Genomic DNA, 25,825 nt, shown 5'->3' with positions numbered 1-25,825 from the left:
TCTGGATGAATTTATCCTTCATCTACATAGAATAGCATTTACTGTATGGCATACAGCACTTCATCTGGAAAAGGAGCAAGTTCGACGTCCCACTCTACTAAAAGCTGCTATCTGCACATGTGTTCGTATTTCTATTTTCTAATTAATCTTTTAATGCATGTTTAATCGATTATACTATTAATTTAAAAAAAAAAACTTGCTATAATTTTTTCTTTATTTAAATATTTTTTAGAATCTGAAAACTTAAAATTATAAAAATTAAAAAATTATAATTAAAAATTATAAAATTTTAAAATTATACTAACATATAGTTCAATATGGCCGTTAAGAAAATTTCGACATGGGAATGAATTTTTCGGAAATGGTCATGTAAATGGATCAGACATACTTTACTTATCACGTTTTTAATATTCATAAAAAATTGATAGTTTTTGCAGGAAGGGATGTTTGCCCGCGTGCGCTTTCTTAACGCTTGCGTACGCGCATTAAGATCAGATTTTAGTTAAATTTATAATCTAAACGTTCTCTGTAATTTCATCATCTTGTTAATTACTTCATCTTGCGCAATTATTTTAATGCGGATGTATCTTAAATGTAATTAAGTGTTGATAATTAATATGATTTATATAATACTCCTTAACCGATATGAAATTTTGCTTAAAATACTGTACTGTTTTCTTTAACTTTTCTATTTTTATTCTACGTATAGCAGACGTTCTTAAAAAATTTAATTTTTCTTTGATTGTAGCTAATTTTATATTAAAAGATGTTCTTTGTGTGATTGCATGTTGATTTCTTTTAAACATTCTTTGCTTTAAGTCTTTTTGATAACTCTTTTTAACTATTTATCTATATTGAAGGAAAATGGAAATTTCGTAGATTTGTGTTGTTCTTTTTTTTATAATCGATAATTAACTGTGTTTAATATGTTCATTAATTAAAAACAATACAACAAAGACGAGAATGATTTTCTTTTGCATTCTGTTTTTAATGGATTTATTTAATTTCAACTTAGAAAGATGTTAATGCATCACTTAACTATTTTATAAACTACATTAGCTTATATTTAATTTGTTTGATGTAGCTGAAAATATCTTTTAAATACTCGTATTTATAATGGAAGATGTATTTTAAGGAAAAATAAACTTTGTGTACAAGAAAAAAATAATTAAACGAATGCTTTGCAATTTAAATTTACGAATATAAACGTGTCAGATATAAATAAATACAATTTATTTGTGTTGTGCATGTTTATAAAATTCAGTTGCCCACTTTTTATGTTAATTTATGTTGTAAGGTTTTATTTTTCAGTCTATTTCAGGTAATGATAGATTTTCTTAATTTAAGGATTATTGTTCAATTTGTTGAAAGTCTGTGATATGATTTGTATGAAATCATATATGTTTATATATATTAGAGGGTGATATAAAAAATATATTAGATTTTAAATTACGTCTAGTAGCGACATCCCTTCTTAGATCTAGGCAGTTTTCTGGAATTTTCTCCTTTACATTGGGTTGTATATACATTTTTTTTTTAGGAACAAAAGTTAAAGTCCTTATAATGTTCAGAAACTTATTTTTTAATAAACTTTTTAAAATTTCTAAAAAAAGATTTTTTTGGGGGGGAGTTCAATTCCCTCTTGTGAAAAATGGTTTCTGTTTTCTTTTCTTTCGTATTTTCTATTCTGTCAGAAACTTTATTGATTAAAGCGATAAGGCCTGTACTTTTTAACAGTTTTTTTAATTCTTTTTAAATTTAGAAAGGGTGAAGGGTCTCGTACAGTATTTAAAAAATGAAGGTAGGGTCAAATACAGTTGCAGATATTAGTCTTAGTTTCGTTTGCTACCCTTCGTAATTTTAAGGTATGCATACTAATAAGGTATGGAGAAGTGGGGAGGTATGACTGATTCAAACTTGTGACCGTTGGTTGTAGCCACACCATCCGTTATGATGTTCTACCGTTCTCCCCTACGATATAATTCATATTGCATTTAATGTTACATTAATTTAGGGTTATTAAAACGGATCATTTTATAAGTAATATAAAGAATATACAGAAATTAATCAAATTTCTGTATTTTGATAATGGTATTAAATGTCTTTAAAAAGGATTAATAAAACAATCCATTTATTGCATGGAGTCAGGTTTTTAATAATAATTATATTTAAGTAGGAAATTATATTTTTACGGGATTCTTTTCCAAAATTGCATTACTTTTTTAAAATTTTAATTATAAATTTGTTAATTAATTGAATAAGACTTGTGTCTTATTCTAATTATGGAAAATTTCACTGAAACTGTTAATTTTAAGAGAGAGTATATCAGACACTACTTCCAATAACTAGTATCAACCGATTATGTTATCGTATATAATGCAGAGTGTCCCATTTGAAATGCCTATCTTTATTTAACTATATCTGCGAAATTATTGCATGTATCGACATGATATAAAAATTAAATTAAAGCCTGTCTTATCAAGTTATTACAAAAATCATACTATATCACATCACTGCCACATGTTTCCCATTAGTCACACGAAGAATATCCAGTCAATTTTTTGCCATGTTCGTTGAAGAATTTCTAGTTTGGTGGTTGAAATGGCGATCCGAAACCTCTTGCTCAACTCGTAGATGTTTGCTGCTTTTGTCGTATACACCCAATCTATGACATAATCCCAGAAGTAGTCCAGAGGGGTTATGTCGGGCGATCTGGGTGGCCAGGAATTGAACAACTCTTCCAATCCACCTACCAGGAATCTTGACATGTTGGAACAGTTTGCGTTCCCATAAATTGAGCATAGGCATACTAATATCCTCTTCCAACAATATGAGCCCCCCGCACTGCCTCCTTCAGGTTGAGACTTTTCCTCATCTTGTTTGTTTCCTCATTCTTTTTGGAAGTGATGTGATTTTTTGTTATAACCTGATAAGACAGGCCTTAATTAATTTCCTGTTCCATGTTGGTATGTGTAATATTTTGGGAGATAAAGTTAAATAAAAGTAGGGAATTTCAAATGGAACACATTATATTTAGCTAAAGATTTTGTTGTTAAATCTTTTTAATTAGTTACAGGAATTTTTTTGTAGATAATTGTTTTATGTTTATTGATATAAATTTGTATCTATTTAAAAACATTTTTTTATGATTAATAATTGTTTTTTTCTTCTTTACAGCATACGAACGATGCTCTTACTCGAGCCCCCGTGAAACAAAAGCAGGTATGTTATTTTTTAATTAAATTTTTTAATTGTTTTTAATATTACGTTATTTATTAACTGTGTATTCCCTATTAATTTATTTTTATTTATTTATCAGATTTTAATTAATTTTACGAAATCCTGAAATATTTTCATGTTTTATTCCCGTTTAGTATTTCGAATTTATTTTTATTTAATATATTACTTTTTACTTTAGTTCATTGTTTGAATATTATTTGTTATTGATTCGAACAAAATTTTAATCCTAATAATGTTAACTTATAACTGGATAAAACTCACTTTTACTGTGTCGATGTTCAATATCCTAAGGCAGTGTAAACAGAAAACTGTTAAGATATGAACTGTTCAGTCTTCTATATCAAACTAGTCATATTGTTTACTTGTTTCTCTACATTTAATGTTTGTACCTTCTGGCAAAAATAAGTATTAAAAGAAAAGTTCCTCGTTCCTTACTGAAATCAGTAGATCAGTGTAATTTCTAAGAACTTGTTTTTTTTCTTTCTCTTTTCGTGAAGATCATTCGATTACTTACCTTTATAGTTGTATTTATATATATATATATATATATATATATATATATATATATATATATATATATATATCATACAATTATTAAATTTTTTATTTTAAATATTGCGAGTAGATATAAATATATAATTGTTTACTCAAGAAGGAAAATATTAAACCCTCCGTTCAGTAACATGATACAGTTTCATTGTACGGTATTTTCGTCATAAAAATTACGTTGTTTGTATGTAATATTTATGTTACGTGTTCAGTTCGTGATAAGTTAATATGTTTCAGTACAGAATTGTACTTTATACTGTTTTAGAATATAATGTTGCTATAAATTGTAGTTAAATGTTTCGTGAAAGTACGCTATTGCTAAATGGATTAAGTAAGTAAAGTGTTTATTTAACAAGTATAGAGCATTCAGTATTTTATGATCATTGTTTTTGCCTACAGGGACAAACACAGTATGTTGTTTCGGTAAAATTATTCAGTTAGGTCAAATTCATTAAATGTTACTCTCAAAATTAAGAAATATTATTTTAGTTGAAGTCTTAGTTATCAGACAGATTTATGTTTTTTATAGTATGTGTTAATAAAATATAATTCGCGCCGAACCTTCTGTTATTTTATTTAAATCAGTAGAATATGTTAATCTCAGTATATAGAAATCTTTGGAGTGATATTGAGGAGAAAACACTTTTTAAAAGCGAGTAAACAGACCTTTTTGAGAAAAACTCCTTCGTTATAACATTAAGTTCTGAGAAAGTGTAGGCTTTATAAAATACATTACAGAAGGAGCCCTGCCAAACATAAAATTGCAATTCGATGTCCGCTATCTTCATTGATAATCCATGCTGCATAATTTTATCTGTTTTTATCACTTACAGGAATTAGAAGTATTTTTAAGTGGAAATACTTCCTACTTGTCTTACGATCTTTTCCCTTAAAAATTAGAAGTTTTAACTCAGTGACACTGGAAAATAGGTTAAGCTCAGGATAATCTATCCTTTAAATCGCTTTTAAATGCAACCTGAGTAAAAATAATCGGGAACATTTACTTTTGATTTTGTTAAAAAATATTTTAATCAAATCTATCGATATATAGTCTGAATGAAAATTATTACACGTTTATTCTCAATAGGGTTGAAAAGCTTCCCAGATTCGCCTGAGAACAATTTCTTCCTTAACCCACCAATTTTTATTTAAATAAATTGAGAAAATTGTTATTTTAAATACAGTAATCTATTTTATTACCCACATCTGTTTGAATTTGGTTGATTAAAAATAAAATGCGTTTTGAAATACTATGCTTTGACGCATTCTGTATCGTTTTTTGTATGGGTAAAAAAAGTCCCAGTTCTTACGCAGCATCCAGAGAATTATATTGTCCTTGTATTCCTAAGTACGAGGTGTGTGAGAAAAGTAATGAGACTAACTTTTTCCTTACTAAAGTTTTTATTTTTCACAAACAACAATATTTTGCCCTTCAAAGTAGTTCCCTTGGGCAGCTAGACACCGGCGGAGTAGTTATTCCCACTCCTGGTAGCAGCGCTGGAAGGCTTGAACTGGTAGGGATTTAACTTGTCGGTCACAGTATTTTGAATGTTCTCCAGAGTTCCAAAATGACGTCCTTTTAAGACATGTTTCAATTTCGGGAAAAGGAAAAAGTCACAAGGGTTCAAATCAGGTGAATAGGGGGGTTGAGGAACCGTAGGAATACGTTTTGAGGTAAAAAATTCCCTGATGGAAATGGCCGTGTGACACGGGGCATTGTCATGCTGAAGTATCCACTTGTCTGCAATGTTTGGTCTCACGTGAATCACTCTTTATCTGAGCCTTTCAAGGACATCATTGTAAAACACTTGTTTGACAGTTTGTCCTGGAGGAACTTTATGCACGATATCCCTACTGTCAAAAAAGCGAATCAGCATGGTTTTGATCTTTTATTTGCTCATTCGACATTTTTTCGGTCGAGGAGATGACAGAGTGTGCCACTCTCGCTTTGCCCTTTTGTTTCAGGATCGTACTCAAATATTCAGGATTCATCACTTGAATTGAATAATTCTTGGTCATTGTCAATCCTCAAGAATATCAACGCACACGTTTGATTGTCCTGATTCATTGTGAGGTTTTTCGGCACCAATTTCGCACAAACCTTTCGCATGTCCAAATCGTCTGTCAAAATTTGATTTAGGGTGAAAGTATTTAAATTTAAAGATAGGGTCACATCCTAAAATATAATGATGTTAAGAAAACATTTTATCAAAAACGGGAAGTCGAGAAAGGATGACTTGAAAGATGTTCAAGGTCATCTTCTTAAGAAAGAGTAAATTCTGTGCTCAACGAATGGAATCTTAGATATACTTAATTGCTGGCAGATTCACCCCAGAAAAAGAAGAATCGTTGACGGTTTGAAAGACAAATATATCTGGTTTACGCTAGATGTTAACTGAACACGAAACTTAATTATACGAGTGTATGGTAACCTATTAATAATATTCTCCCACTGGGCGGAACTAGTTGTTCCATTAAGAATGTTAATGATTTTAAACTATTATGAAAAGATTTACTAAAATGCTATTATCAATACATATAGACTAATATACCGTTACTGTGCTTTTCAAAATGAATATCGGGATTTTAAAGATGTGTAATATTTATTAAGTTTTCCGTATATTAATGGTTTGTACAAGAAATAAAGGAGCAACTCAACAGTTTTTCATATCATGTTAAATTTGAGCACCATTCGTCAAACGGCAGACATCCAGCCGATAGGAGAGTTCAACCCGTACTTTAATCAGCAAGTCTGGAGTAATTGATACAACAGCTGCTTCGATCCTGTGTCTCAAGTCGGGTAGGTCAGCTGGTAGCGGTGGGACATAGACTTGAATTCTTTTTAAAGCCCCAAAGAAAAAAATCGCACGGTTTCAGATCGGACGAACGTGGAAGCTACGGCAAATAAGCCCTGTCATTTGGTCCCCGGCGACTTATCCAGTGGTCGGAGAGAATTTCATTCAACGGATCACGTACAGGGTTATACCAGTGAGGAGGCGCACCATCTTGTTGCCAAATAAAGTTCTGTGGTTCGTATTGCAGTTTAGAAAAGAACCATAGTTGTCATCAAAATCGGTTCATTCCAAATACTCTTGCTTCCATGAAAAGGAACAGCCCGTAAACTTGCCGTCGGGATACGGCACAAAAAACACAGTTTTGGGGAGTCTCGTTTACACTGAAATATTTCGTGAGGATTTTCTGATCCCCAGATATGCATTTTATGTGTGGTTACCTTTCCATTAATATGAAATGTTGATGCGTTACTGATAACGACACGATAAAGAAAAACTTCATCGTCACGGTGCATCATTTTATTTGTGATGCTACCATGCAAACCATAGTCTGTAGGCTTTAGAGCTTGTGCAAAGCTAAACATGTTTGAGTTTATCTTTCATTTCATGTATAATTAGTTGATGTACATGAAACTCCAGAAATATTACATAGCTTTAAAACCCCGATAATCATTTTGAAACGCACGTTATTTTAATGTAATGGGCTTCTGTGCTGTTTGAATTACACATGGACCGTGTTGAATCAATCAGGGGTTGTATCAAACTACTTAATTAAAATTTCCCGGTTCATATTTAATAAAATTTAATCGAAGTAATATGTAATGATTGAAATTAATAAAAATTAGTGAATTATCAAGAATCTAATTACATAAAAATAATTAAATTCGCCATTATTTTTATAATTTCTTTAATTCAAAGATGATTCAAACTAATAAGTGCCATTGATAGATGTAATAGCTATTTATTGAAATATATGTATCTTAATTCAATAAAAGTTTTAATAATTTAACTTAATTTTCAAAAAAATTACGTAATTTTTTAATTACTTTTTATTTAATGTTAAAATATTAACCAAATTAAATTAAGCCATAAATTAACCGTATTAAATTATCGTGAGGTTTTAAAACATTTTTGTTCGCAGTTGTGTAAAAGAAGAGTTGTGGTGAAAATTTTCGATTAATTTTGTAGAATCAATTAAAATGAAAACATTGACATGGTATACGTTTGATTAAGTCGGAATATATATATTAGGTCGGAATATATATTATATATATATATTAGGTCGGAATATAACATTTCAAAGCCGGAAGCAGTATTATTTTATTTTACCTACCGAATGTTTTGATGAAAAAACATTTCTATCTATGTACATTAACGTTTTTTGATACATATTATTGGTTGCGGCGGTTTTGTTGAAAAAATTAATATCTTTTTAAAATTAAAAAAAAAAAATTAATGTTTATTCTTCTAAAACATATAATTAAATTTTTTTTAAAATATTTCTAATTCTATTCTTGTTTTGTATTTAGGTAGAATATACACCAAAACTTAGTAATGTGTTAGTAACATGCTGCGTAGGCTCTATGACAAAATAGGAAAACTTTGTTTATTATTCAAGGATATTTTATGTTTATTTAGTCACATTTATGATCAACTATATGGTATCGTTAATGTGAAAATTTACTTTATTGAATACAAGTAGTTATTTGATAAATAAAAGGTGCTTTTTACTAATAAATAAGAGCTTTTGTTGGATAGGAAGTTTTGGATAAGAAATCGAAAAATTCACCATTTCTGTTTAAGATTTATAGTTACTTTTCTTCATTTAGTCAAAACATATTTTTACCTTTTCTATATATTCAATACTAAATCACATTTTATTTAACAAGAAAATATTCATCTTTATCTTTTGTTGAAAAAAGTAACACTCGTAAAATTTTGCAGTGAAAAGCAGTTTATAATTTTAGAGATAAGATCATAAAATTTGTGACTGAAGCGAAAATTTTAAACTTAATTCGAATTTTGAAAGTTACATAAACCAAGTTCATCTTATAAGTTTTTTTTTTACCAAGTTTTCTAAGAAAAGTACGATATTACTTTTGCCCCGTTGAATTTTGGGTCAAATTGAGTTTTCTTTACGTCCTGAGGGATGAGGAGTACGAAAATACCTTTCACTTAAAATTTTATTTTCTTATGTATATACATTCTTATATATAGAGGCCTATTTATAAAAATTGTGGCTCGAAAATCTCATAAATTACCTGATCAATTAAATATGCTGTAGTAGTGTATCTGAGGTTGTGCATATGAAAATTTGATGAAGATTAGTTGAGTCGTTTCTCAGTTACGCTCAATTTAAGGTTGACAACGGACAACATAACAATTTATGTTCTGACTGTGTGTATTTTTCATACGCGCTTATACAGTGAGTTACAGGGGTGAGCGAGTTTAAATTTGATGCTTGTGTGTAGGGTCTTTCTCTTTACTTTTAATTATTTCATCGAATTACATTTATAATAATTTAATTATAAACAGAAAATATATTTTAATATTAAAAAAAAATCCCTTTCGGCCCGTTGGAAGGCGGGGAGGTAGATTTCACCTGTGCTAAGTAGGGGATGAAAAATATTTCTACCGTAAAATTAAGAAAAACATCAAATTTACTCAATACGACAATGGTTGCATGTGGAAATAGTTTCACATGTTTAGCATATGACAAGCCGATTTTCTTACAATTCCAGCAAAATTTTGGTCATCCCTTGCCGTAAGGGTTGGTCATAAAAAATTGTTTAAACAAAGGTTTTAGGTAATGTTTAGAGAACTAACAACCACTTTAAACCGATTCAATACTGTGCCTATTACGGGAAGTATGATGGTTTTTGTCTTCAAACCCCATTTTTTCAACTTCTTGGGCCAATGGTTGCTGATATCAAAAACCTTTACTGAAATGTGTCTTAGGTCCTTATTTAACGAATAGTAGGAACTTTAAACAAATTCAATATTTTGCTTAATAAGAAAGTTATAGCGATATTTTGTTTTTTCGAAAAAGCCTCCCCCCCTCAATTTCCATTTCCATGGTCCGATTTTGGCCATTAACGAACTCTACCGAGATTTTCTGACGAGTTATTTTTAAGGAGCAATTTGAAAGTGATTAGCGCAAAATTACGGCAGTTATCGTGTCCACAAGAAAGTGAAAAAAAAAAAAAATAAATAAAATAAACTATGTATATATATATATATGTAGAAACTTTTGAGCTGAAGGTGATTTTGGGGTTCTGGGGCTTTCTTAAGAAATCTACCTTAAACATTAGATTGTCCAAAAATATAATGAAATAAACTATTTTATAATTTGGGGTTTTACCCATTTACAACCCCTTAAAATTGGATAAGTCATTCGATTTGAAAAGTAGATATTTTATGTAAAAATAAAAACAATAACTTACCGTTAATTATTAAAGATCTGTTACTGATTTTGAATGAAAGTTCATATAAATCTATGACCTTGTTTATATTAGAGTAAACATCGCACATTTAATTATTAAATATCACGACATTTTCAAGTCATTTAAATATAAAGAGATATTTTTAAATGAAATAATAATTTTTAAAATATTTAATAATTTTTAAATAGATAATTTAATTAAATAGCAAATTAATATTATTTATATCTAGACCGAAACACTCGTTTGTAATTCTATTTTGTAATATATCGACAATAAAAATAATTTGGGACCAATTAAAATAATTAACAGTTAGTTATAAATATTGATTTTTACATCCTTGTACGAAGTAAAGTAAGTATTATGATCGCGAACAATTTCGGTTTTCAGATTTCAGTGGAAATTTCCATTTGATCATTCTCCTGAATCCATTTTGACTATATTCGGCGTGACGTGTGTACGTACATATGTGCGATCGTATAACTTAAAAACGATTAGGCGTAGAATGTTGAAATTTTGAATTTAGGACTGTTGTAACATCTATTTGTTCACCCCTCTTTTGATTGCAAACTACTTGTCCAAAAGAGACCAAAATCCAAATTGGATTTTGGAGTTTTTCTAAACTGCAGTCATAAGTCCTCATTGAGAGTTTTTGAACGATAAATCATAAGAAGTACTTATTTTCATTGGTTACAAATTTAGAGCTAACTAAAATTTTAATTAATGAAAAATTTGGATCTTACAAAGGGAAGGTACAATCGGTTCGAATCCGACTTTATTTCCTTCTTTTTTTTTAAGTGAAAAGTACATAAAATTTAATTTCATTAATAATTTTTTATTTTTATCATTTTTTTTATTGTTATTGTTGAATTATTATTTATTATACAACTTTTTGCAATCAGAGATTAATAATTATTAAAAAATCAATTTAAATTTTAAAAAAATGTTGAAAAAATAGATTACACCGGTGCTAAGGAGAGGATAAAAAAATTTCTACTTTAAAGTTAAAAAAAAATTCAAATGGTTGCATGTGAAAAAATGATTCACATATTTAGCATTCGACAAGCTCTATCTTACAATTCCAGTAACATCTTGCTTATCCCTTGCCGTAAGGGTTAGTCATATCAAAAATTGTTTCAGACAAAAGTTTTAGGTAATTTTAAGAGGCATAAAATGACCCCTTTAAACCGATTCGATATTGTACCTATTAAGGTAGGTATGGTTTTATTTTGTCTTCAAAACCCATTTTATCTACCCTCTGGGCAAATGGTTGGTTTTATCAAAAAACTTAGATAAATTTTAAACCCTTATCCAAAGAATAGTAAGAACTATCATTGAATTCGATATATTATTTAATAAGAAATTTAAAGCGATATTTTGTTTTTTCTGTTTGTTTTATGGTTTTGGTCATCTTTTGCGTAAGGGTTAGTTATATCAAAAAATGTTTCAAATAAAAGTTTACCTGTTTAGAGAACAAACGACCACTTTAAACAGATTCGATACTGTGCCTATTAACATAGGTAGGGTTTTTTTTGTCTGAAAACCCATTTTTTTTCCACTTCCTGGGTCAATGGTTGGTGATATCAAAAAACTTTAATTATATAAGTTTTAGGCCCTTATCCAAAGAATCGTAGGAACTTCAAACAAATTCAATATTTTACTTAATAAAAAGGTTATAACAATTTTTTTTCGAAAAAGCCACCCCATTTCCACCCCCATGCTCCGATTTTTGCCGTTAACGAACTCGTCCGTGATTTTGGATCGAGTTTTTTTAGGGAACAATTTCAAACTGATGGTGCTAAATTACGGCAGTTATCGTGTCTACAAGAAAGTGAATATATATATATATTATCCTTTGAGCTGACGGGTGGTTTTGGGGTCTGGAATATGTGAAACGCGAAGATATGTCGAAATTTTCCGGAAGTCTAATAGGTAGATTTCTTATGAAATCTACCTAGAAATACGTCTTTTAGTTCTCTCATTTAATTTATGTTATGTAAATTTTTGCGCAAAACCTTATAAAAAAAAATTATACAAATTAGTATTGTAGAAAAATCTTGTTTTTTTTTACGCAGTTCTGCGCAAGAATTTTTTAAATTTATGTTTTTGATACTGAATTATACTTTCGTGTATTCAATGGTTGACAGATAATTTTTTATACATTTATTTATTATTATTATTTCTTATAAGAAAAAAAAGTATACTTCAATAACTAGGATACTACCTAAGTTGTAATTGCTAATTATATTCCCGTAGCTGTATAAAATAAATTGACTGGCAAGTCTTGTCACAAGAAATCACGATTTAGTCACACGTTTCTTCATTATTGCTATTCCATGAGATTAACCTTTGCCCTCAATTGTTTTACCTCATTGATTGTTCAGACTTCTTCCTTCGTCTTCCATAATCCAGGAAGACCTTTGATAATATCTCTGCCATTGTTTCTTCATAAAAGTCTTCGGCACCATCAATGTCTCGTCATTGTACCTTTATTGCGGTATTATGCTGTACTTAGATTAGCGGGTTTTTTTCTTCTTGATATCGTTTTCCAATATTGCACGAAAGTAATTCTGATTATTTTTACGTTGAAGTTCAAGAGTCAACATTCTTGTGTTTAAAAAAAATAAAATAGTAATACTAACTGTAATCATTTCTAGTTAATTTCAGGAAATAAGTTACTGAAATATGTTTAAAAAAAATTTGTTACTTTAATAATTAATAAATAAAAGTAATATTTAATAATTATTAACCTGCGATTGTAAAAAAAAAATTACAATAAATAATAATTAAATAATAACAAAAAAAAAACTTCTGAAAGTTATTAATTAAATAAAATATTATGCACTTTTCCTCTTTTTTTAAAAAAAAAAAAAATGTATATGTAATTTAATAGGAGTACAAGGAAGTCATGTGGTCTCCACATCAGAATTATCGTAATGTGTATAAAAACAAATTAGTTTGATAATATAATTAAAGTTAATGCCTACCATTTTACATATTTAACAACTGAAAAGTTGTTATTCATTCAAATTAATTTGTATTTTACGGTAAGTTGTGAATAGTGATAACTCTTGAGAGCAAAAGCCCACAAATAATTACTATAAAACCATTTCTAGATTTTAATGTTTTATATGCTTGTTGTATGTATGGTGAGCGAAGCCATGGACGTGGGATGCTATTTCCTAGTTTAGAAAATGAATGAAAAAATTTTAAATATTTACTATTGAAACTTTTCATTTTGTGGTGTTTCAAAATAAATAATTTTAAAATTTCACAATTTAATACGTAAATTGAATAGAAACATTATATTTGTTCAGGGTAAGCTGGCTCTCTACATTGATCTAGCTTAGTTGATTTTACTTTTTTTTTCAGTGAATTTATATTTGGTAAATAATCGTGGTTTTCAGTGTGCTTTCATATGAGTCTCTGATAACGTCGATGTTTCATATTTATTCGCGTATGCGTGTATGTGCTGTCTTTTTTTACTGTGTAAATTGGTTATTGTTAAAAAGAAAGTTAACTTGACTGTTTTGTTAAACGAAAACGCAACGAAACGTAATTGTATTGTTAAAAAGGAAATCGGCAATAAGAAAATTGGCACTGTTTGAACTGCTATTTTAATGTGTTTACGGCTTGTCTGTTCAATTATTATTTAATTATTTTACTTCTATCTTTTATGCTTTACATATATATATACATACTATACGGGAAAGGAACACCACCCCTTGGACCCCTGTTGTGTACGTTATCCTCAAGGTTGTGAGAAAAATATAACAATTAAAGCCTGAAAAGCTCGCTTTCCTCCAACATTTTCCCTCGTTCTTGACGTAGAAGCTCTGATACGGTCCTACTAAATAATAAAAGATATCCATTAAAGAAAAAAAAGTTAATCATTTTACTTCATTATTTTTGTTACCATGGCAACTGGGAGAAAACTAATAATCCCATTTGTAGGTCACAAATTTGTGGGTTACTTAAGGGGGTTCCCTTAGGTAACCCCTTTTCACACCTTAGGGGGATGGATTTTGTAAAATCCCTTCTTTGTGAATGCTTATCTCCTGTCTTTGAAGTTTATAGATCTGGCGTTATTGGCTGTGCGTCAATGAGTGAGGACAAATTGTTTTATATGTATATACACATACATGTTGCAGCTACGTTAGGTCTGGAGGTCTGGACCCACCCCTGTGCACACGATGCAACTGCCGCATGACTGTGCACCACATTCTCGTGGACTGCATATGTTATGCGGCGTTGCGTCTTCAGTTTAATATATCCAGAAACATCCGTGATGTCATGTGCGACGATAGCGGGATTTTGAACGGGTGTTTCTCTTTTTGCATAGTACCGGGTTACTGCAACGGATTTAATATGCTCATATATACTTTTCTGTAAGGACAGTTTTTCTAATAATTTTAACCTTTTATTTTCAATTTGATTTTTGGTTCTAAGTATTTAATTTTACTGTCCGGGGAGGGGATTTTTGCACAACCCATCGGAGTTAGGTAAGTTTTATATACTTTCTTTAATCTATTATTTTAACTTTTATATTTTATCAACTTTGTCTGTGGTATTAGTTTTGAGTTTTATTTTGCCTTCTTAGCTTGTTTTAATAAATTTTTATTATATGATTTGTATTCCGTTTTTTTCCCCTACATTCCGCCGGACATTCATTTAAGTATACTCGGCCCAGGAACATGTCCATTTGACTCTAAGGGGGCGTCCCCCGCCCACAGGTTTTACACCCGACACCGCAGTTTAGCCCCCCCCCCGGTTCCGGATCTTTTTTAGCGCCTGCCTCAAATCCCCCACGGAAGAGACGAGGTCCGGCTATGCCGTCCCCCCCCCCCGCAGGGAACCGGGTCTCGGTCTTTATGCCCCGCCTCAAACCGACGGTGCCAGCCCCAGAAAGCACCGAAGCGCCCCCGGGACCAACACCGCCGGCAGGGACTCGGTCTTTACATTTTCCCATACAGTCTGCTCCAGGAGTCCCCACCCCATCACAGGAACCCGCATACCTGAACATACGGGCCCTCCGGAGCAGGGCTGTCCTCCCTTCCCTACAATTGGGCCCTTATAACCCCTGGCGTCTTGATTCTTCTTCTTTTATCCTGAGGATATTTCTTGCGAAATTCGCAAACCAGTCCCAGTTTGCTTCATTGACCAATAACCACCCGACCAGATTTTCAGCTGTTAAGTTGTTTGCTGCCATTTCGTTTCTGTACTGGGACCATTTGCGACAATCGAAGATTGTATGTTCAACATCGTCTACTTTGTTACAGTAGATACATATAGGCGATAACCTTTTGCCAAATCTATGCAAGTAATACCCAAATGAGCCATGCCCAGACATTAGTTGTGTCGTAGGTATTACGTTTACGCCTTGTATAGTTATTTTGGAGTTATTTTACCCTTTTACTAATAGCTACCGGGCGATGATAACGCCTAGGCCTTTTTTCGCCCACAAACACCAAAAAAAAAGAAAAAAAGGTCTGGAGGGCCGGTAGCGGTAATTGATTCACACACAAACAAACAAACAAACAACAACCAGACTCGGCAATAGCTAGAAATCTAGTCGGAGAAAACAGTATATGTATGTATATATATTTAAAAATTTTTTTTTTTTAATTACGTTGGTCTTATGCCGGATTCACTTTTGTCGTTATAACCCATCGTAAATCTATGATGAGTTTAGAAGATCTGATGTTCGTGTGGTAATAATTTTAATCATTTAGTTCAATTTATTTTTACCATTCATCGAGTTTTTGAATATCTATTTAATTACGCACTGCGAAGTTATTAATGTTTAGTACTTGCGAAAATTTTTGTTACGTTTGAACGTTTTTTATTGCGGGGGGCAATTTTAGGTTTAGCCACAACAAATGCCTTAAAGTCATATCACTAGAAATTAAACTTATTTAAAATAATAAAAAGTACTTGTTTTTTTAGGGATTGAACCACTCTTAGAATACTTTAACAGGTGAAGTTGTGTTTGGCTACGAAAGTATGTTACTCGTTATCACTTTTTTTAGATGTAATTTAATTATTTTTCCATTTATTTTTGTGGTAAGAACTCAATATTACACATTAATTCTATTTTGATCAATATACTAAAATGTTTGATTTTGTGATTTTTTTTTGTTTTAAAAAAATGATTTTTTTTAATAATTTATTTTTTTAAATGCCTTCATGTACTAGCTTAAATTAAAACGACGCCAACTACAGAAATGGAGCCTCCGTCTTTCATTTGGATTTGAATCCCGATTAAAAGATATTTTTCATACCCTAAAACATTTGCATTTCATATTCCCACGGTACAGTCTTCGAATTTAAAGGTGACTTCATAAAACAAATTGAAAAGAATTTCGTATAGTATAAATATATTTTACTTAAAAAAAAAAAAACGTTTATTAGAAATTCAGAATTTGGCTTCAGCAATTAATTTTGAATAATTTTTTGAAAATTGCTTTCAAGAACTAAAATTAAATTCTAAAATAAAATTTTGTTTTATACCATAAACATTAAATTTTGATCTATGAAAAGGATTTGAGAAATTCAGTTTTGAAAATTTGCATTTTAGTGATCGCTGTTACTATGTAAAATTATGAAAGTTGCATTCGGCATAGCCTAGTTATATTAACTGTTATTATTTTCATTAAATTTCTACTACTGTTTTCTATTATTAAAAAAGAGTTATGTAAATAAATATATAAATGATTGAAATGAATGTATTTATCACGTAACCACAAAACTGAAACCAATCTGAATTTATATTACCTTTCTTTTATATATCTTCGGGTGGAGCAGCTGCTTCTTTAGTTATTATTTGTTCGGTTAAGAATTCTTAAAATAGAAATAATTTGAAATCAGTCCAAAGAAAGAAAAGGCATAAAGTTTATCGTCAGAACTTACAAAAATGGAAGGATATATAAAAGTTTTAAATTTAGAAACGGTATTAGATGTTTTTTACGTTGTTTTTTTCTTCTTTCATTCGTTTTGACGAATGTCATAAACTACATTAGTCGTGTTTTTAAGACTGTGACTCAATTTAAAAAATAAAACAATTGAAATAAAGTACTCCAAGATTGTACATAAAAATGGTTTAAAATTTTTATACTCTGGTCTCTTGTATGTAATAAAACTACTATAATAACGTAAATTGCTGAAAGCAGGTCAAACTTTGAAACTAAATTTAAAAATTATGGTTCATTATCGTGTTAATGTACTTTTTACATGGATTTGTTTGTTATCTTAATGCGTTATTTAATTTATTTAGTTACGTTTCCATCTGAAATTTAAGTTAGTTTCTTTAGTATATGACGTTATTTTTAAAGATTGAAAACAACAAGCATTGTTATTATAGTATCTTTAATAATTTTTACGATTGTTTTTATGAATCTTTTAACTGTATTCCTTAGTATCTGATTTAAAATGACAGGATTATTGCAGTCGTCGACCTGACAAAAAATATTGCTGGTTTAGATAAAGCCTTTTTTTCGTGACCTCGCTTATAGATATCTAATTTAGGAATTGCTGTAAAAAGTAATAATAAAAATAGAGAAACTTTTTTTTAAAATTCAAACCATCTAGACACAATTTACAATGTTTTGTGGTAATTAAGTTTCACTTGAAATGTAACGTACGCAATCCATTTGATTCCTTACCGTAAATTAAAAATTGTTCATATTAATACCTAAAAGGAAAACTGTATTCCCAATATTCCAACTATTTTGATCATGATTTTTATACTAAGTTATTTAATTGTACGTTTTATGAATTATTTATATTAGTTTAAACCGGAAAAGATAATTACTTTCAAAACTAAAACTTTTTCTTTTGTATTTTATATTATTAATTAAAACAACACTATATTTTTTTTACTTTTTAATCATTTTCTAAAACTTCTGTTCGAAATTCTTTTTTTTTATACTGTTTCAAGAAACTATTTATTCGTTAAAATTTTATTATTTCTTCTTCTTATACAACTGTCCAGAAAGGAGTCTAATGTTTATTGGGTGTGTGTAAGTTTGTTCTACCGTAGCAGTTCAACAGATAACCGATTTAGATGTATGACCCCGCGTTGAAATCCTTACGTTACCGGGAGTATCATAGGCTATATAAATATGTAACTTAAATAAATATAAGTTCGGCGAATACGTCCTGGGATGTTCCCAGAAACACCCTAGAATACGACCCATACAAATAACGGAAAACGTATCTGTTTCCCGATGTTTATTTCATTTTCTGGAATACTCTGTCTATATAATAAATGTTAACTTTTCGGTTGATAGTAAAATAACATAACACAAAATATTTAGATCCAAATAGGTCATTACGCAAATAACAGACATAATTATAAATACGCAGATAAAATATTTAGATCACAGATATTCTGTATTATAATTCTTCAGGTAAAAACAACTATTTTGCAGTGATATTACTTCAAATCAAAAAACAAAATAACATAGCGTTTCGCCTTCTATGCGAAATGCAATTAAAAAACATAATAATATAGCCAAATGGTTTTAGTCCCCATTTTTTCTTTGATTTCATAAGAATATCAATAATCAAATCGTAATAATATCATAATATTGTAAAAATGGCTGTTTTTACCTGGAAACTAATAATACGGAATGTATATGATTTGGGTATTTTATCTGCGTATTTATATTTATGTCTGTTATTTGCTTAGTGACTTATTTGAATCTGAATATTTTTTGTTTCTATATATATAATATATGTTTAAATAAATTTAAAAAACTCTTTTTCAAATAATGTTGTTCAAAGCGTTTACCTTATGATGCTTAATATTCGAAGGACTCAGTCATACTGGCATATACGGATTTGAATACTAGATCGTGGATACCGGTGTTCTTTGGTGGTTGAGTTTCAATTAACCACACATCTCAGGAATGGTCGAACTGAGACTGTACAAGACCACACTTCATTTACACTCATACCATCCTCAAGGTATTTACCGGAGGTTAAACAGGAAAAAGAAAGAAAGAGCTTCCTGCACACTCTCCAGACCTTACGCTGCTCGATTTTTTCATACAGTAAAAGATGAAGTGTACCGTAGTAAACCATGTAACCTGGATACACTTTTGGATGAGATCCAAGAGGTATTCGCATAAATCTCATTGGACACTTTAGTGCAAGCTTCGGATTCAATCGTGACTCGGTACTCAGAAATATATCGCTGCTGAAGGCCACCATTTTGAACATTTACTTTAACCACCATTTGGAACATTTAGTTTGATCAGAAAGTTCACATATTTTCAAATTGGACTGTAGCCTTACTTTTCCCAAAATTTTAACGTATTAGGTAGGAAAATAGATGTTCTATGACAGTTCAAAGTGTGTATTCATTTTTTTGTATCACTGTGTGTATGGGTGCATATATATACATATGATTAGCACACTAATAAATATTTAATACTTCTCTGTTGCCTATTAATTGAATGATGGCAGTGTGGTTTCAAAGTTTTTATATAAGTATTCGAATGTCCTGAAAATTTCGAGACAGAATAGCGGAATTTTTAGAACAATCGTGTTTCTAGAAGTAATATTTATGTCGTGCGCGAGATTACTGTAACGTTTTTAACGTACTACTGTACGTTAACATTGACTTCATATTAATATTTATGAAGAATAAAAATACAATCAAAACATAAAACTAAAAAGAAGAAATACTGATTACAAGATACTAAATTTATTTAGGGGCGCTCTATCAATTGATTTCAGCGCCACTGTTAATAAAAAGATAAAACTCAGACTGGTATGGGCCACCTGAGTGCCAGTGCATGCAGTCCGGAAACCGCGTCCTAATTTCACTCGAATTAATCAATGAACTAGAGAAAGTGGTACGCTCTATGTAAACTCTGGTAAAGTTCAGCGACGAATTCGTTAGCTTTTTTTTTTTTTATTTAATAATAAACAAACAGTCTTTACCTGTTTCTTGAAGTATATCAGAAAAAAGAAGTTTTTTTTTATCAAAATTATGTAAGTTAAATTAATGATGTAACGACTTGTATAAGAATTCTTAATCTTTTTGTTTTGTTTATAACTTAGAAAAGCGCTTACACAAGACTGGTCTCAACCACTTATGCTTCAGTTTTTCCCTTATTTTACTGAGTGTGACGTAAGAAAAGATTTATATGAGAAATTAAATCATACTTATTTATAACCATCTTCGTTACGTTGGAATAAGTATTGCTTCCTTAGTTCTTTTTTCTGTTCTGTTAGCTATAATATAGAAAAGAAATATTACTGTATTATCATAAAATATGCCCTGGAATTTAATGTCTTAATATTGTTTGTTATTTGATATTATTCATTAGGTTTGTTAGAAGAGATATTAATTATCTTTTATTTACTCTGCTTGTTCTCAGTTATTGTCATTTGATTTATAACTGCATGATCGTTACCTAGCTTTATTTACACAAGGAAACAAAAAGTTATATCTTTTTCTTTCGCTAATATATAACTATATATCATCCACGTAATGATGTATTATTCTGTTTTTTAAGCGATAAGGCTGTTACAGATACAATTTTATTTTATTTAACGTTTGGATTTTTATAATTGATACAATCTCTAATAGGGTTAATCATTTTATTTAACATGTCTAATGACGGTGAGTTATTACGCTATAATATGGATAGCACATTATGTATGATTTTTAATAATTATTGATTTTTAAATTCTTACACTGTAATTTCTTTAAGCCCGTCTCTTTATTAAACCCAAATGACCGTAACATAATAGGTATTATAGGTTGTCTGAGTTACAGCGTTCAAGTCCTAGTAAAGCCAGTTATTTTTACACGGATTTGAATACTAGATCGTGGATACCGGTGTTCTTTGGTGGTTGGGTTTCAATTAACCACACATCTCAGGAATGGTCGAACTGAGAATGTACCAGACTATACACTTCATTTACACTCATACATATCATCCATATTCATCCTCTGAAGAGTTATCTAAACGGTAGTTACCGGAGGCTAAACTGGAAAAAGAAAGAAAGGTTGTCTGTTGCGTGTTATATTATTACTAATAATAAAAATTAATAATAAATATTTAGTAATTCATTTAGTGAAAGAAATAAAAATTGGCAGAAAATTGTCAGACTGCATAATTTTCTATCAGTTTTATTAATTTCAGCGTAATTTCAACTGCCTATCAACCGATTAATAAATGAAGTTCATTTTGTTCAGAATAAAAGGCTTAAAATTCGATAAAATTAAAATTTATGGAACTATTAATTATTAAACAGTTTTATACGCCCCCATTTTGGAATATTCAAAGGTGCAATTTTCAAAATTATTTTTTTTTAGAAATTGAAGCTGGGAATATGTACATTATATTTCATTAAAAATTTCAATCCGTTGTTAAGATATAAATATTTGTTGAAAGAAAACAAAGAATGGTAGACGAAGAGAAAATGAAGCGAGTTAGGGCATTTGCTTGTATAAATTATTTTTTTGTTTATTTTGTTATCCTGAATCTACCGGAGCACTAGTACAGTACATCTTAGTAGCTTCAACGAGAAGAAAAAAATTATAAAAATATGTACGAATATTTTTTATGCACTTTTTAGATATGTAGTGTTAGATTTTATAGTTGTTATATAGTGTTTAGACACAAAAAAATAAATTTAAATAAATTGTAAATAATCTTTGAAAAAAGGTATTTTTATGTCAATGGTTCCAAGTTCAAAAATTCAATTTCTGTCGCATTTAATTTTTGCGTATGTACATACGTTGGCCTGTAGTAGGTCTTATAAGTCTAGATCCCGTTCACCGATTTTCTTTAAACTTTGTAAATAGGTATTACATTCGGGGGAAAGACTGAATTAAATTTTTACAAAAGTTGGAAAAGTGATGTGTTATTTTGGCCGTATTAAAATTTATAAATTTACTGTGGCACTTAAGCAAAATATCTTTTTTACAAAAGTTGAATTTTTTTTTATTAAGATCACAAATTAATCATCAAACATTTTATTTAATATTCACCCCCTCCCCCAAAAATGACGTTTTATATATATATATATATATATATATATATATATATATAATATATATATATCTTGGCTATATCTTGTTTCAAAAATGGTGTTAATGGGACTTTTTTGCATGTATATTTTCTCGCATCAATTTTATTTGAACCCACTATAAATAGTTTTTGCTAATCCCATCCAATGTTCTGTGATTACAAAAAATGGTTTTAAGTTTTATAAAATTAATGATAAATTTTTATCCATCTCGCAAGTTACCCGTTGCAGTTAAATTGTAAAAATCGTACCTTTTTGATAGCCGTTACTCTTGACAGTATTTCTTGAAAAAACACAAAAAAAAAATTAGCCAAAACTTTTTACCCTTCTAAAAAGTTACGTATTGTAATGAGAACCATTAATTCGACTTCCGGAAAATTTCGACATCTTCGCGTTTCACATCCCCCAGGCCACAAAAACCCGTCAGCTCAAATTTTATATATATATATTTCACTTTCTTGTGGATACGATAACTGCCGTAATTTTTCGCCAATCACTTTAAAATTGTTCCCTAAAAATAACTCGTATCAAAATCTCGGTCGAGTTCGTTAACGGCCAAAATCGGATTATGGTGGAAATAGGGGGCTTTTTCGAAAAAAATAAAAATCGCTATAACTTTCTTATTACGTAAAATATGAATTCCTTTAAAGTTCCTACTACTATTAGGATAATGACCTAAAATTTAAGTAAGTAAATTTTTTTGATATCACCAACCATTGGCCCAGGGGGTGGAAAAATTGGGGTTTTGATGACAAAAAACATCATAGCCCCTTATCGTCACAGTATCGAATCTGTTTAAAGTGGTTGTTAGTCCTCTAGACATTACCTAAAACTTTTGTCTGAAACAGTTTTTGATATGAACAACCCTTACGGAAAGGGATGACCAAAATTTTTGTGGAATTGTAACATGGGGATTGTCGTATGCTAAACATGTGAAAAATTTTACATGAGTAAATTTGAAGTCTTTCTTATCTTCAAGTTGGAAATTTTTTTTATCCCCTACTTAGGACCGGTGAAATCTACTTCCGCCTTCTGGCGTGCCGAAACGGATTTTTTTTTACACTGGAAGAAGTAAATTTGTTATAAATTAAATTTAATTTATGTTTAAAAAGTATTCAATTTTATTTACTATGCTTGTTCTAAGTTATTGTCATTTGATTTATAACTGCATGATCGTTACCAAGCTTTATTTGCACAGGGTAACAATAGATTACCTCTTTTATTTATAAATTTTTTTGAATATCAGCAATAAAATTATATTTTCATGAAATATTACATTTTTTATTTGACTCTTAAAAGTGATTTATTATACATTTTTATTTGTTTATTTATGTTTTTCTTTCCGGATTTATTTTTGATTACGTCTATACAATTGTTGCAGAAGATTTTAATGTTTTTTATTAGCTAAATATATTGATAATTATCTCTGAATATTTTGATACGCATCTATTTGTATACTGCTTCAATAATTATATCAATTGATATAACTGTGTCAACTATGTAGCGTAAAAGAAACATAAAAAGCAATTCATGTAAACGAAAAATATAATGGGATATTTTTGTTTTGTTGTTGAATGGCTGGGTTTTGCAGTCTTTTAGTGAAGTAGAAATAGACACAAATGTATGTTGTTTGAGACAATACCCTCTTTTTGTATGTAAAAACGAACATTCCTACATGAATGGATGAGATAAGTCTGGTGTGAGTTATTGTTACAAAAGCGAATAAATGGAATATTTTATTTTAACGTTTTTTCCATTCTAGTTAAGCTATTTTTTTTTTTTTTTAAAGAGTACTTTTTATTCTTTGTATATACTACAAAATAATAATAATAATTTTTTAATTTAATCCTTATTGTCTCTTTAGTCAATATAGAATAAAAAATCTTAAAGGTTATAGAGTTATTAAGAGGGTGTTGCGTGGGAGTTGTTTTTCAGTATTAGTTGAATTTTATATTTAGATTAAATGTTTTAAAAGAAATTATTTTAGGAGAATTCGCATTATTTGTATATTCAAAATTTATCTTAGAATTACACATTAATATGATATTTAATGTTTTTGCATTAAATAACCAGGAAAGTGCTGTTCAGGTAATTTTAAACTTCGTGTGTTTATTTCTAGTAGTATAATTTAACTTGTAAAATAAACTGATAGTTAACGTCTCATTTTTGACTAAAATTCGTGTTTTCTTCTGGGAGGTATGACTATATTTCGGAAATTATTATGATTTACTGTAAACACGCACGCACGCAGACACACAATTTGTGAAAACGTAAGACCTAAGAACTTATCAATCATTTATTCAAACATTTAATTTATTTATTCTCAAATTAACAACAGGCTTCGCCTAATTACAGTTGTTTTTAGTACAGATGAATTTTGAAGCGTATGAAAAATGTCAAACCTGACCGGGATTCGAAACGAGAATCTTTCGGATGAAATCCAGAGACACTACTTCTTGTGAAAACCTCTTTATAAAATAAGTAAAGTCTATAAACGATGAATGGAGAATCTATTACGTTCCATCAATTAAAATCTTACTTCAGTTAAATGGTATAAAATGATGTTAAAATAACACTGCTTACGTCTTACGTGCATAATCTCGTATCATTACAAAAAATTATAAAAAAAAATACAAAAACTACAATATTTTATCTGAATAGAATTATACATTTTCACATCCAATACAGTAAGTAATGATGATAGTAAACCCAGAAAAAACATTTTGAAAACTAAAATCTCAGGCGTCTAAAATCTCTATTGTTTAATAGTATATATATTGCACATAAAATTAAAATAAAATAACGTTGTATAAAAGTTTTATATATATATATATATATATATATATATATATATATATATATATATTTACAAATAGTATTTTAAATAATACTGTTATTTCTAAAACGTTCCATAAACCACTAACTGCTGGTTTCTGTAGTGACTCAAATGGTTTGTATAAACTTTTTAATCTCCTTTTTATCGTAAACATTTCTTTCGTTTCTATTAACTATAAAAAAAATTATTACTAAATAATTATTTTTTTAAACAGATACATATGTCTATCTACAGAAATCAAAGAAATTTCCACCAAAATCCAATTTTCTTTTTCCTGTTTAGCCTCTGGTAATTACCGTTCATATAATACTTCAGAGGATGAATGGGAATGATATGTATGAGTGTAAATTAAGTGTAGTCTTGTACAGTGTCAGTTCGATCATTCCTGAGATGTGTGATTAATTGAAACCCAACCACCAAAGAACACCGGTATCCACGATCCAGTATTCAAATCCGTGTAAAAATAACTGACTTTATTAGGACTTGAACGCTGAAACTCTCGACTTCCATATCAGCTGATTTGGGAAGACGTTTTCACCACTACACCAACCCGTCTTCCGGGTAGCTATCTTCCCTCCGTCTTCCGGTACCCGTCTTCCGCTACCCCTCCGTTCTGAGCCCTTATTGGTTTTACCGGAAGTCATATATAAATATGAATATAAATATTTTATAAAAAGGTGATTATCAGAAGCAAAAAGAAAACATGTTTGTAAAACTAAGTGCGTAAAAATCATATGTTTATCGATATCATAAAAATACACAAATCCGGATATCATACAAGAAAAGTTCTACAATATTGTAAATAACTTGAATCCAGATCTGTTGTTTACACTGACGGCTCTAAACATAAAACTCTGTTGGTTGTACTTTTGTGGTTAGCAATAGAACATTAATGTTTGGCCTTCCCAGCATCGCCAGTG

At 29.7% G+C, this 25,825-nt stretch overlaps 1 protein-coding gene across 12 annotated transcripts in view; it reads left to right on the top strand.

The window, feature by feature from the left end:
- Nucleotides 1-25,825, top strand: part of by (focal adhesion protein tensin) — a 752,581-nt gene that overhangs the window by 418,297 nt on the left and 308,459 nt on the right. For all 12 annotated transcript variants that reach the window (XM_075355561.1, XM_075355571.1, XM_075355563.1 and 9 more), the window contains one exon: nt 3,178-3,222. In XM_075355561.1, coding sequence (XP_075211676.1) covers nt 3,178-3,222 — 45 coding nt within the window. The remainder of the gene's footprint in view (nt 1-3,177; nt 3,223-25,825) is intronic.

The sequence above is a fragment of the Lycorma delicatula genome, chromosome 2 (assembly GCF_047948215.1).
Source record: "Lycorma delicatula isolate Av1 chromosome 2, ASM4794821v1, whole genome shotgun sequence".
Taxonomy (NCBI): Eukaryota; Metazoa; Arthropoda; class Insecta; order Hemiptera; family Fulgoridae; genus Lycorma; species Lycorma delicatula.
Note: the sequence above shows the minus strand (reverse complement) of the source record. Positions and strands in the feature narration are given on the sequence as shown.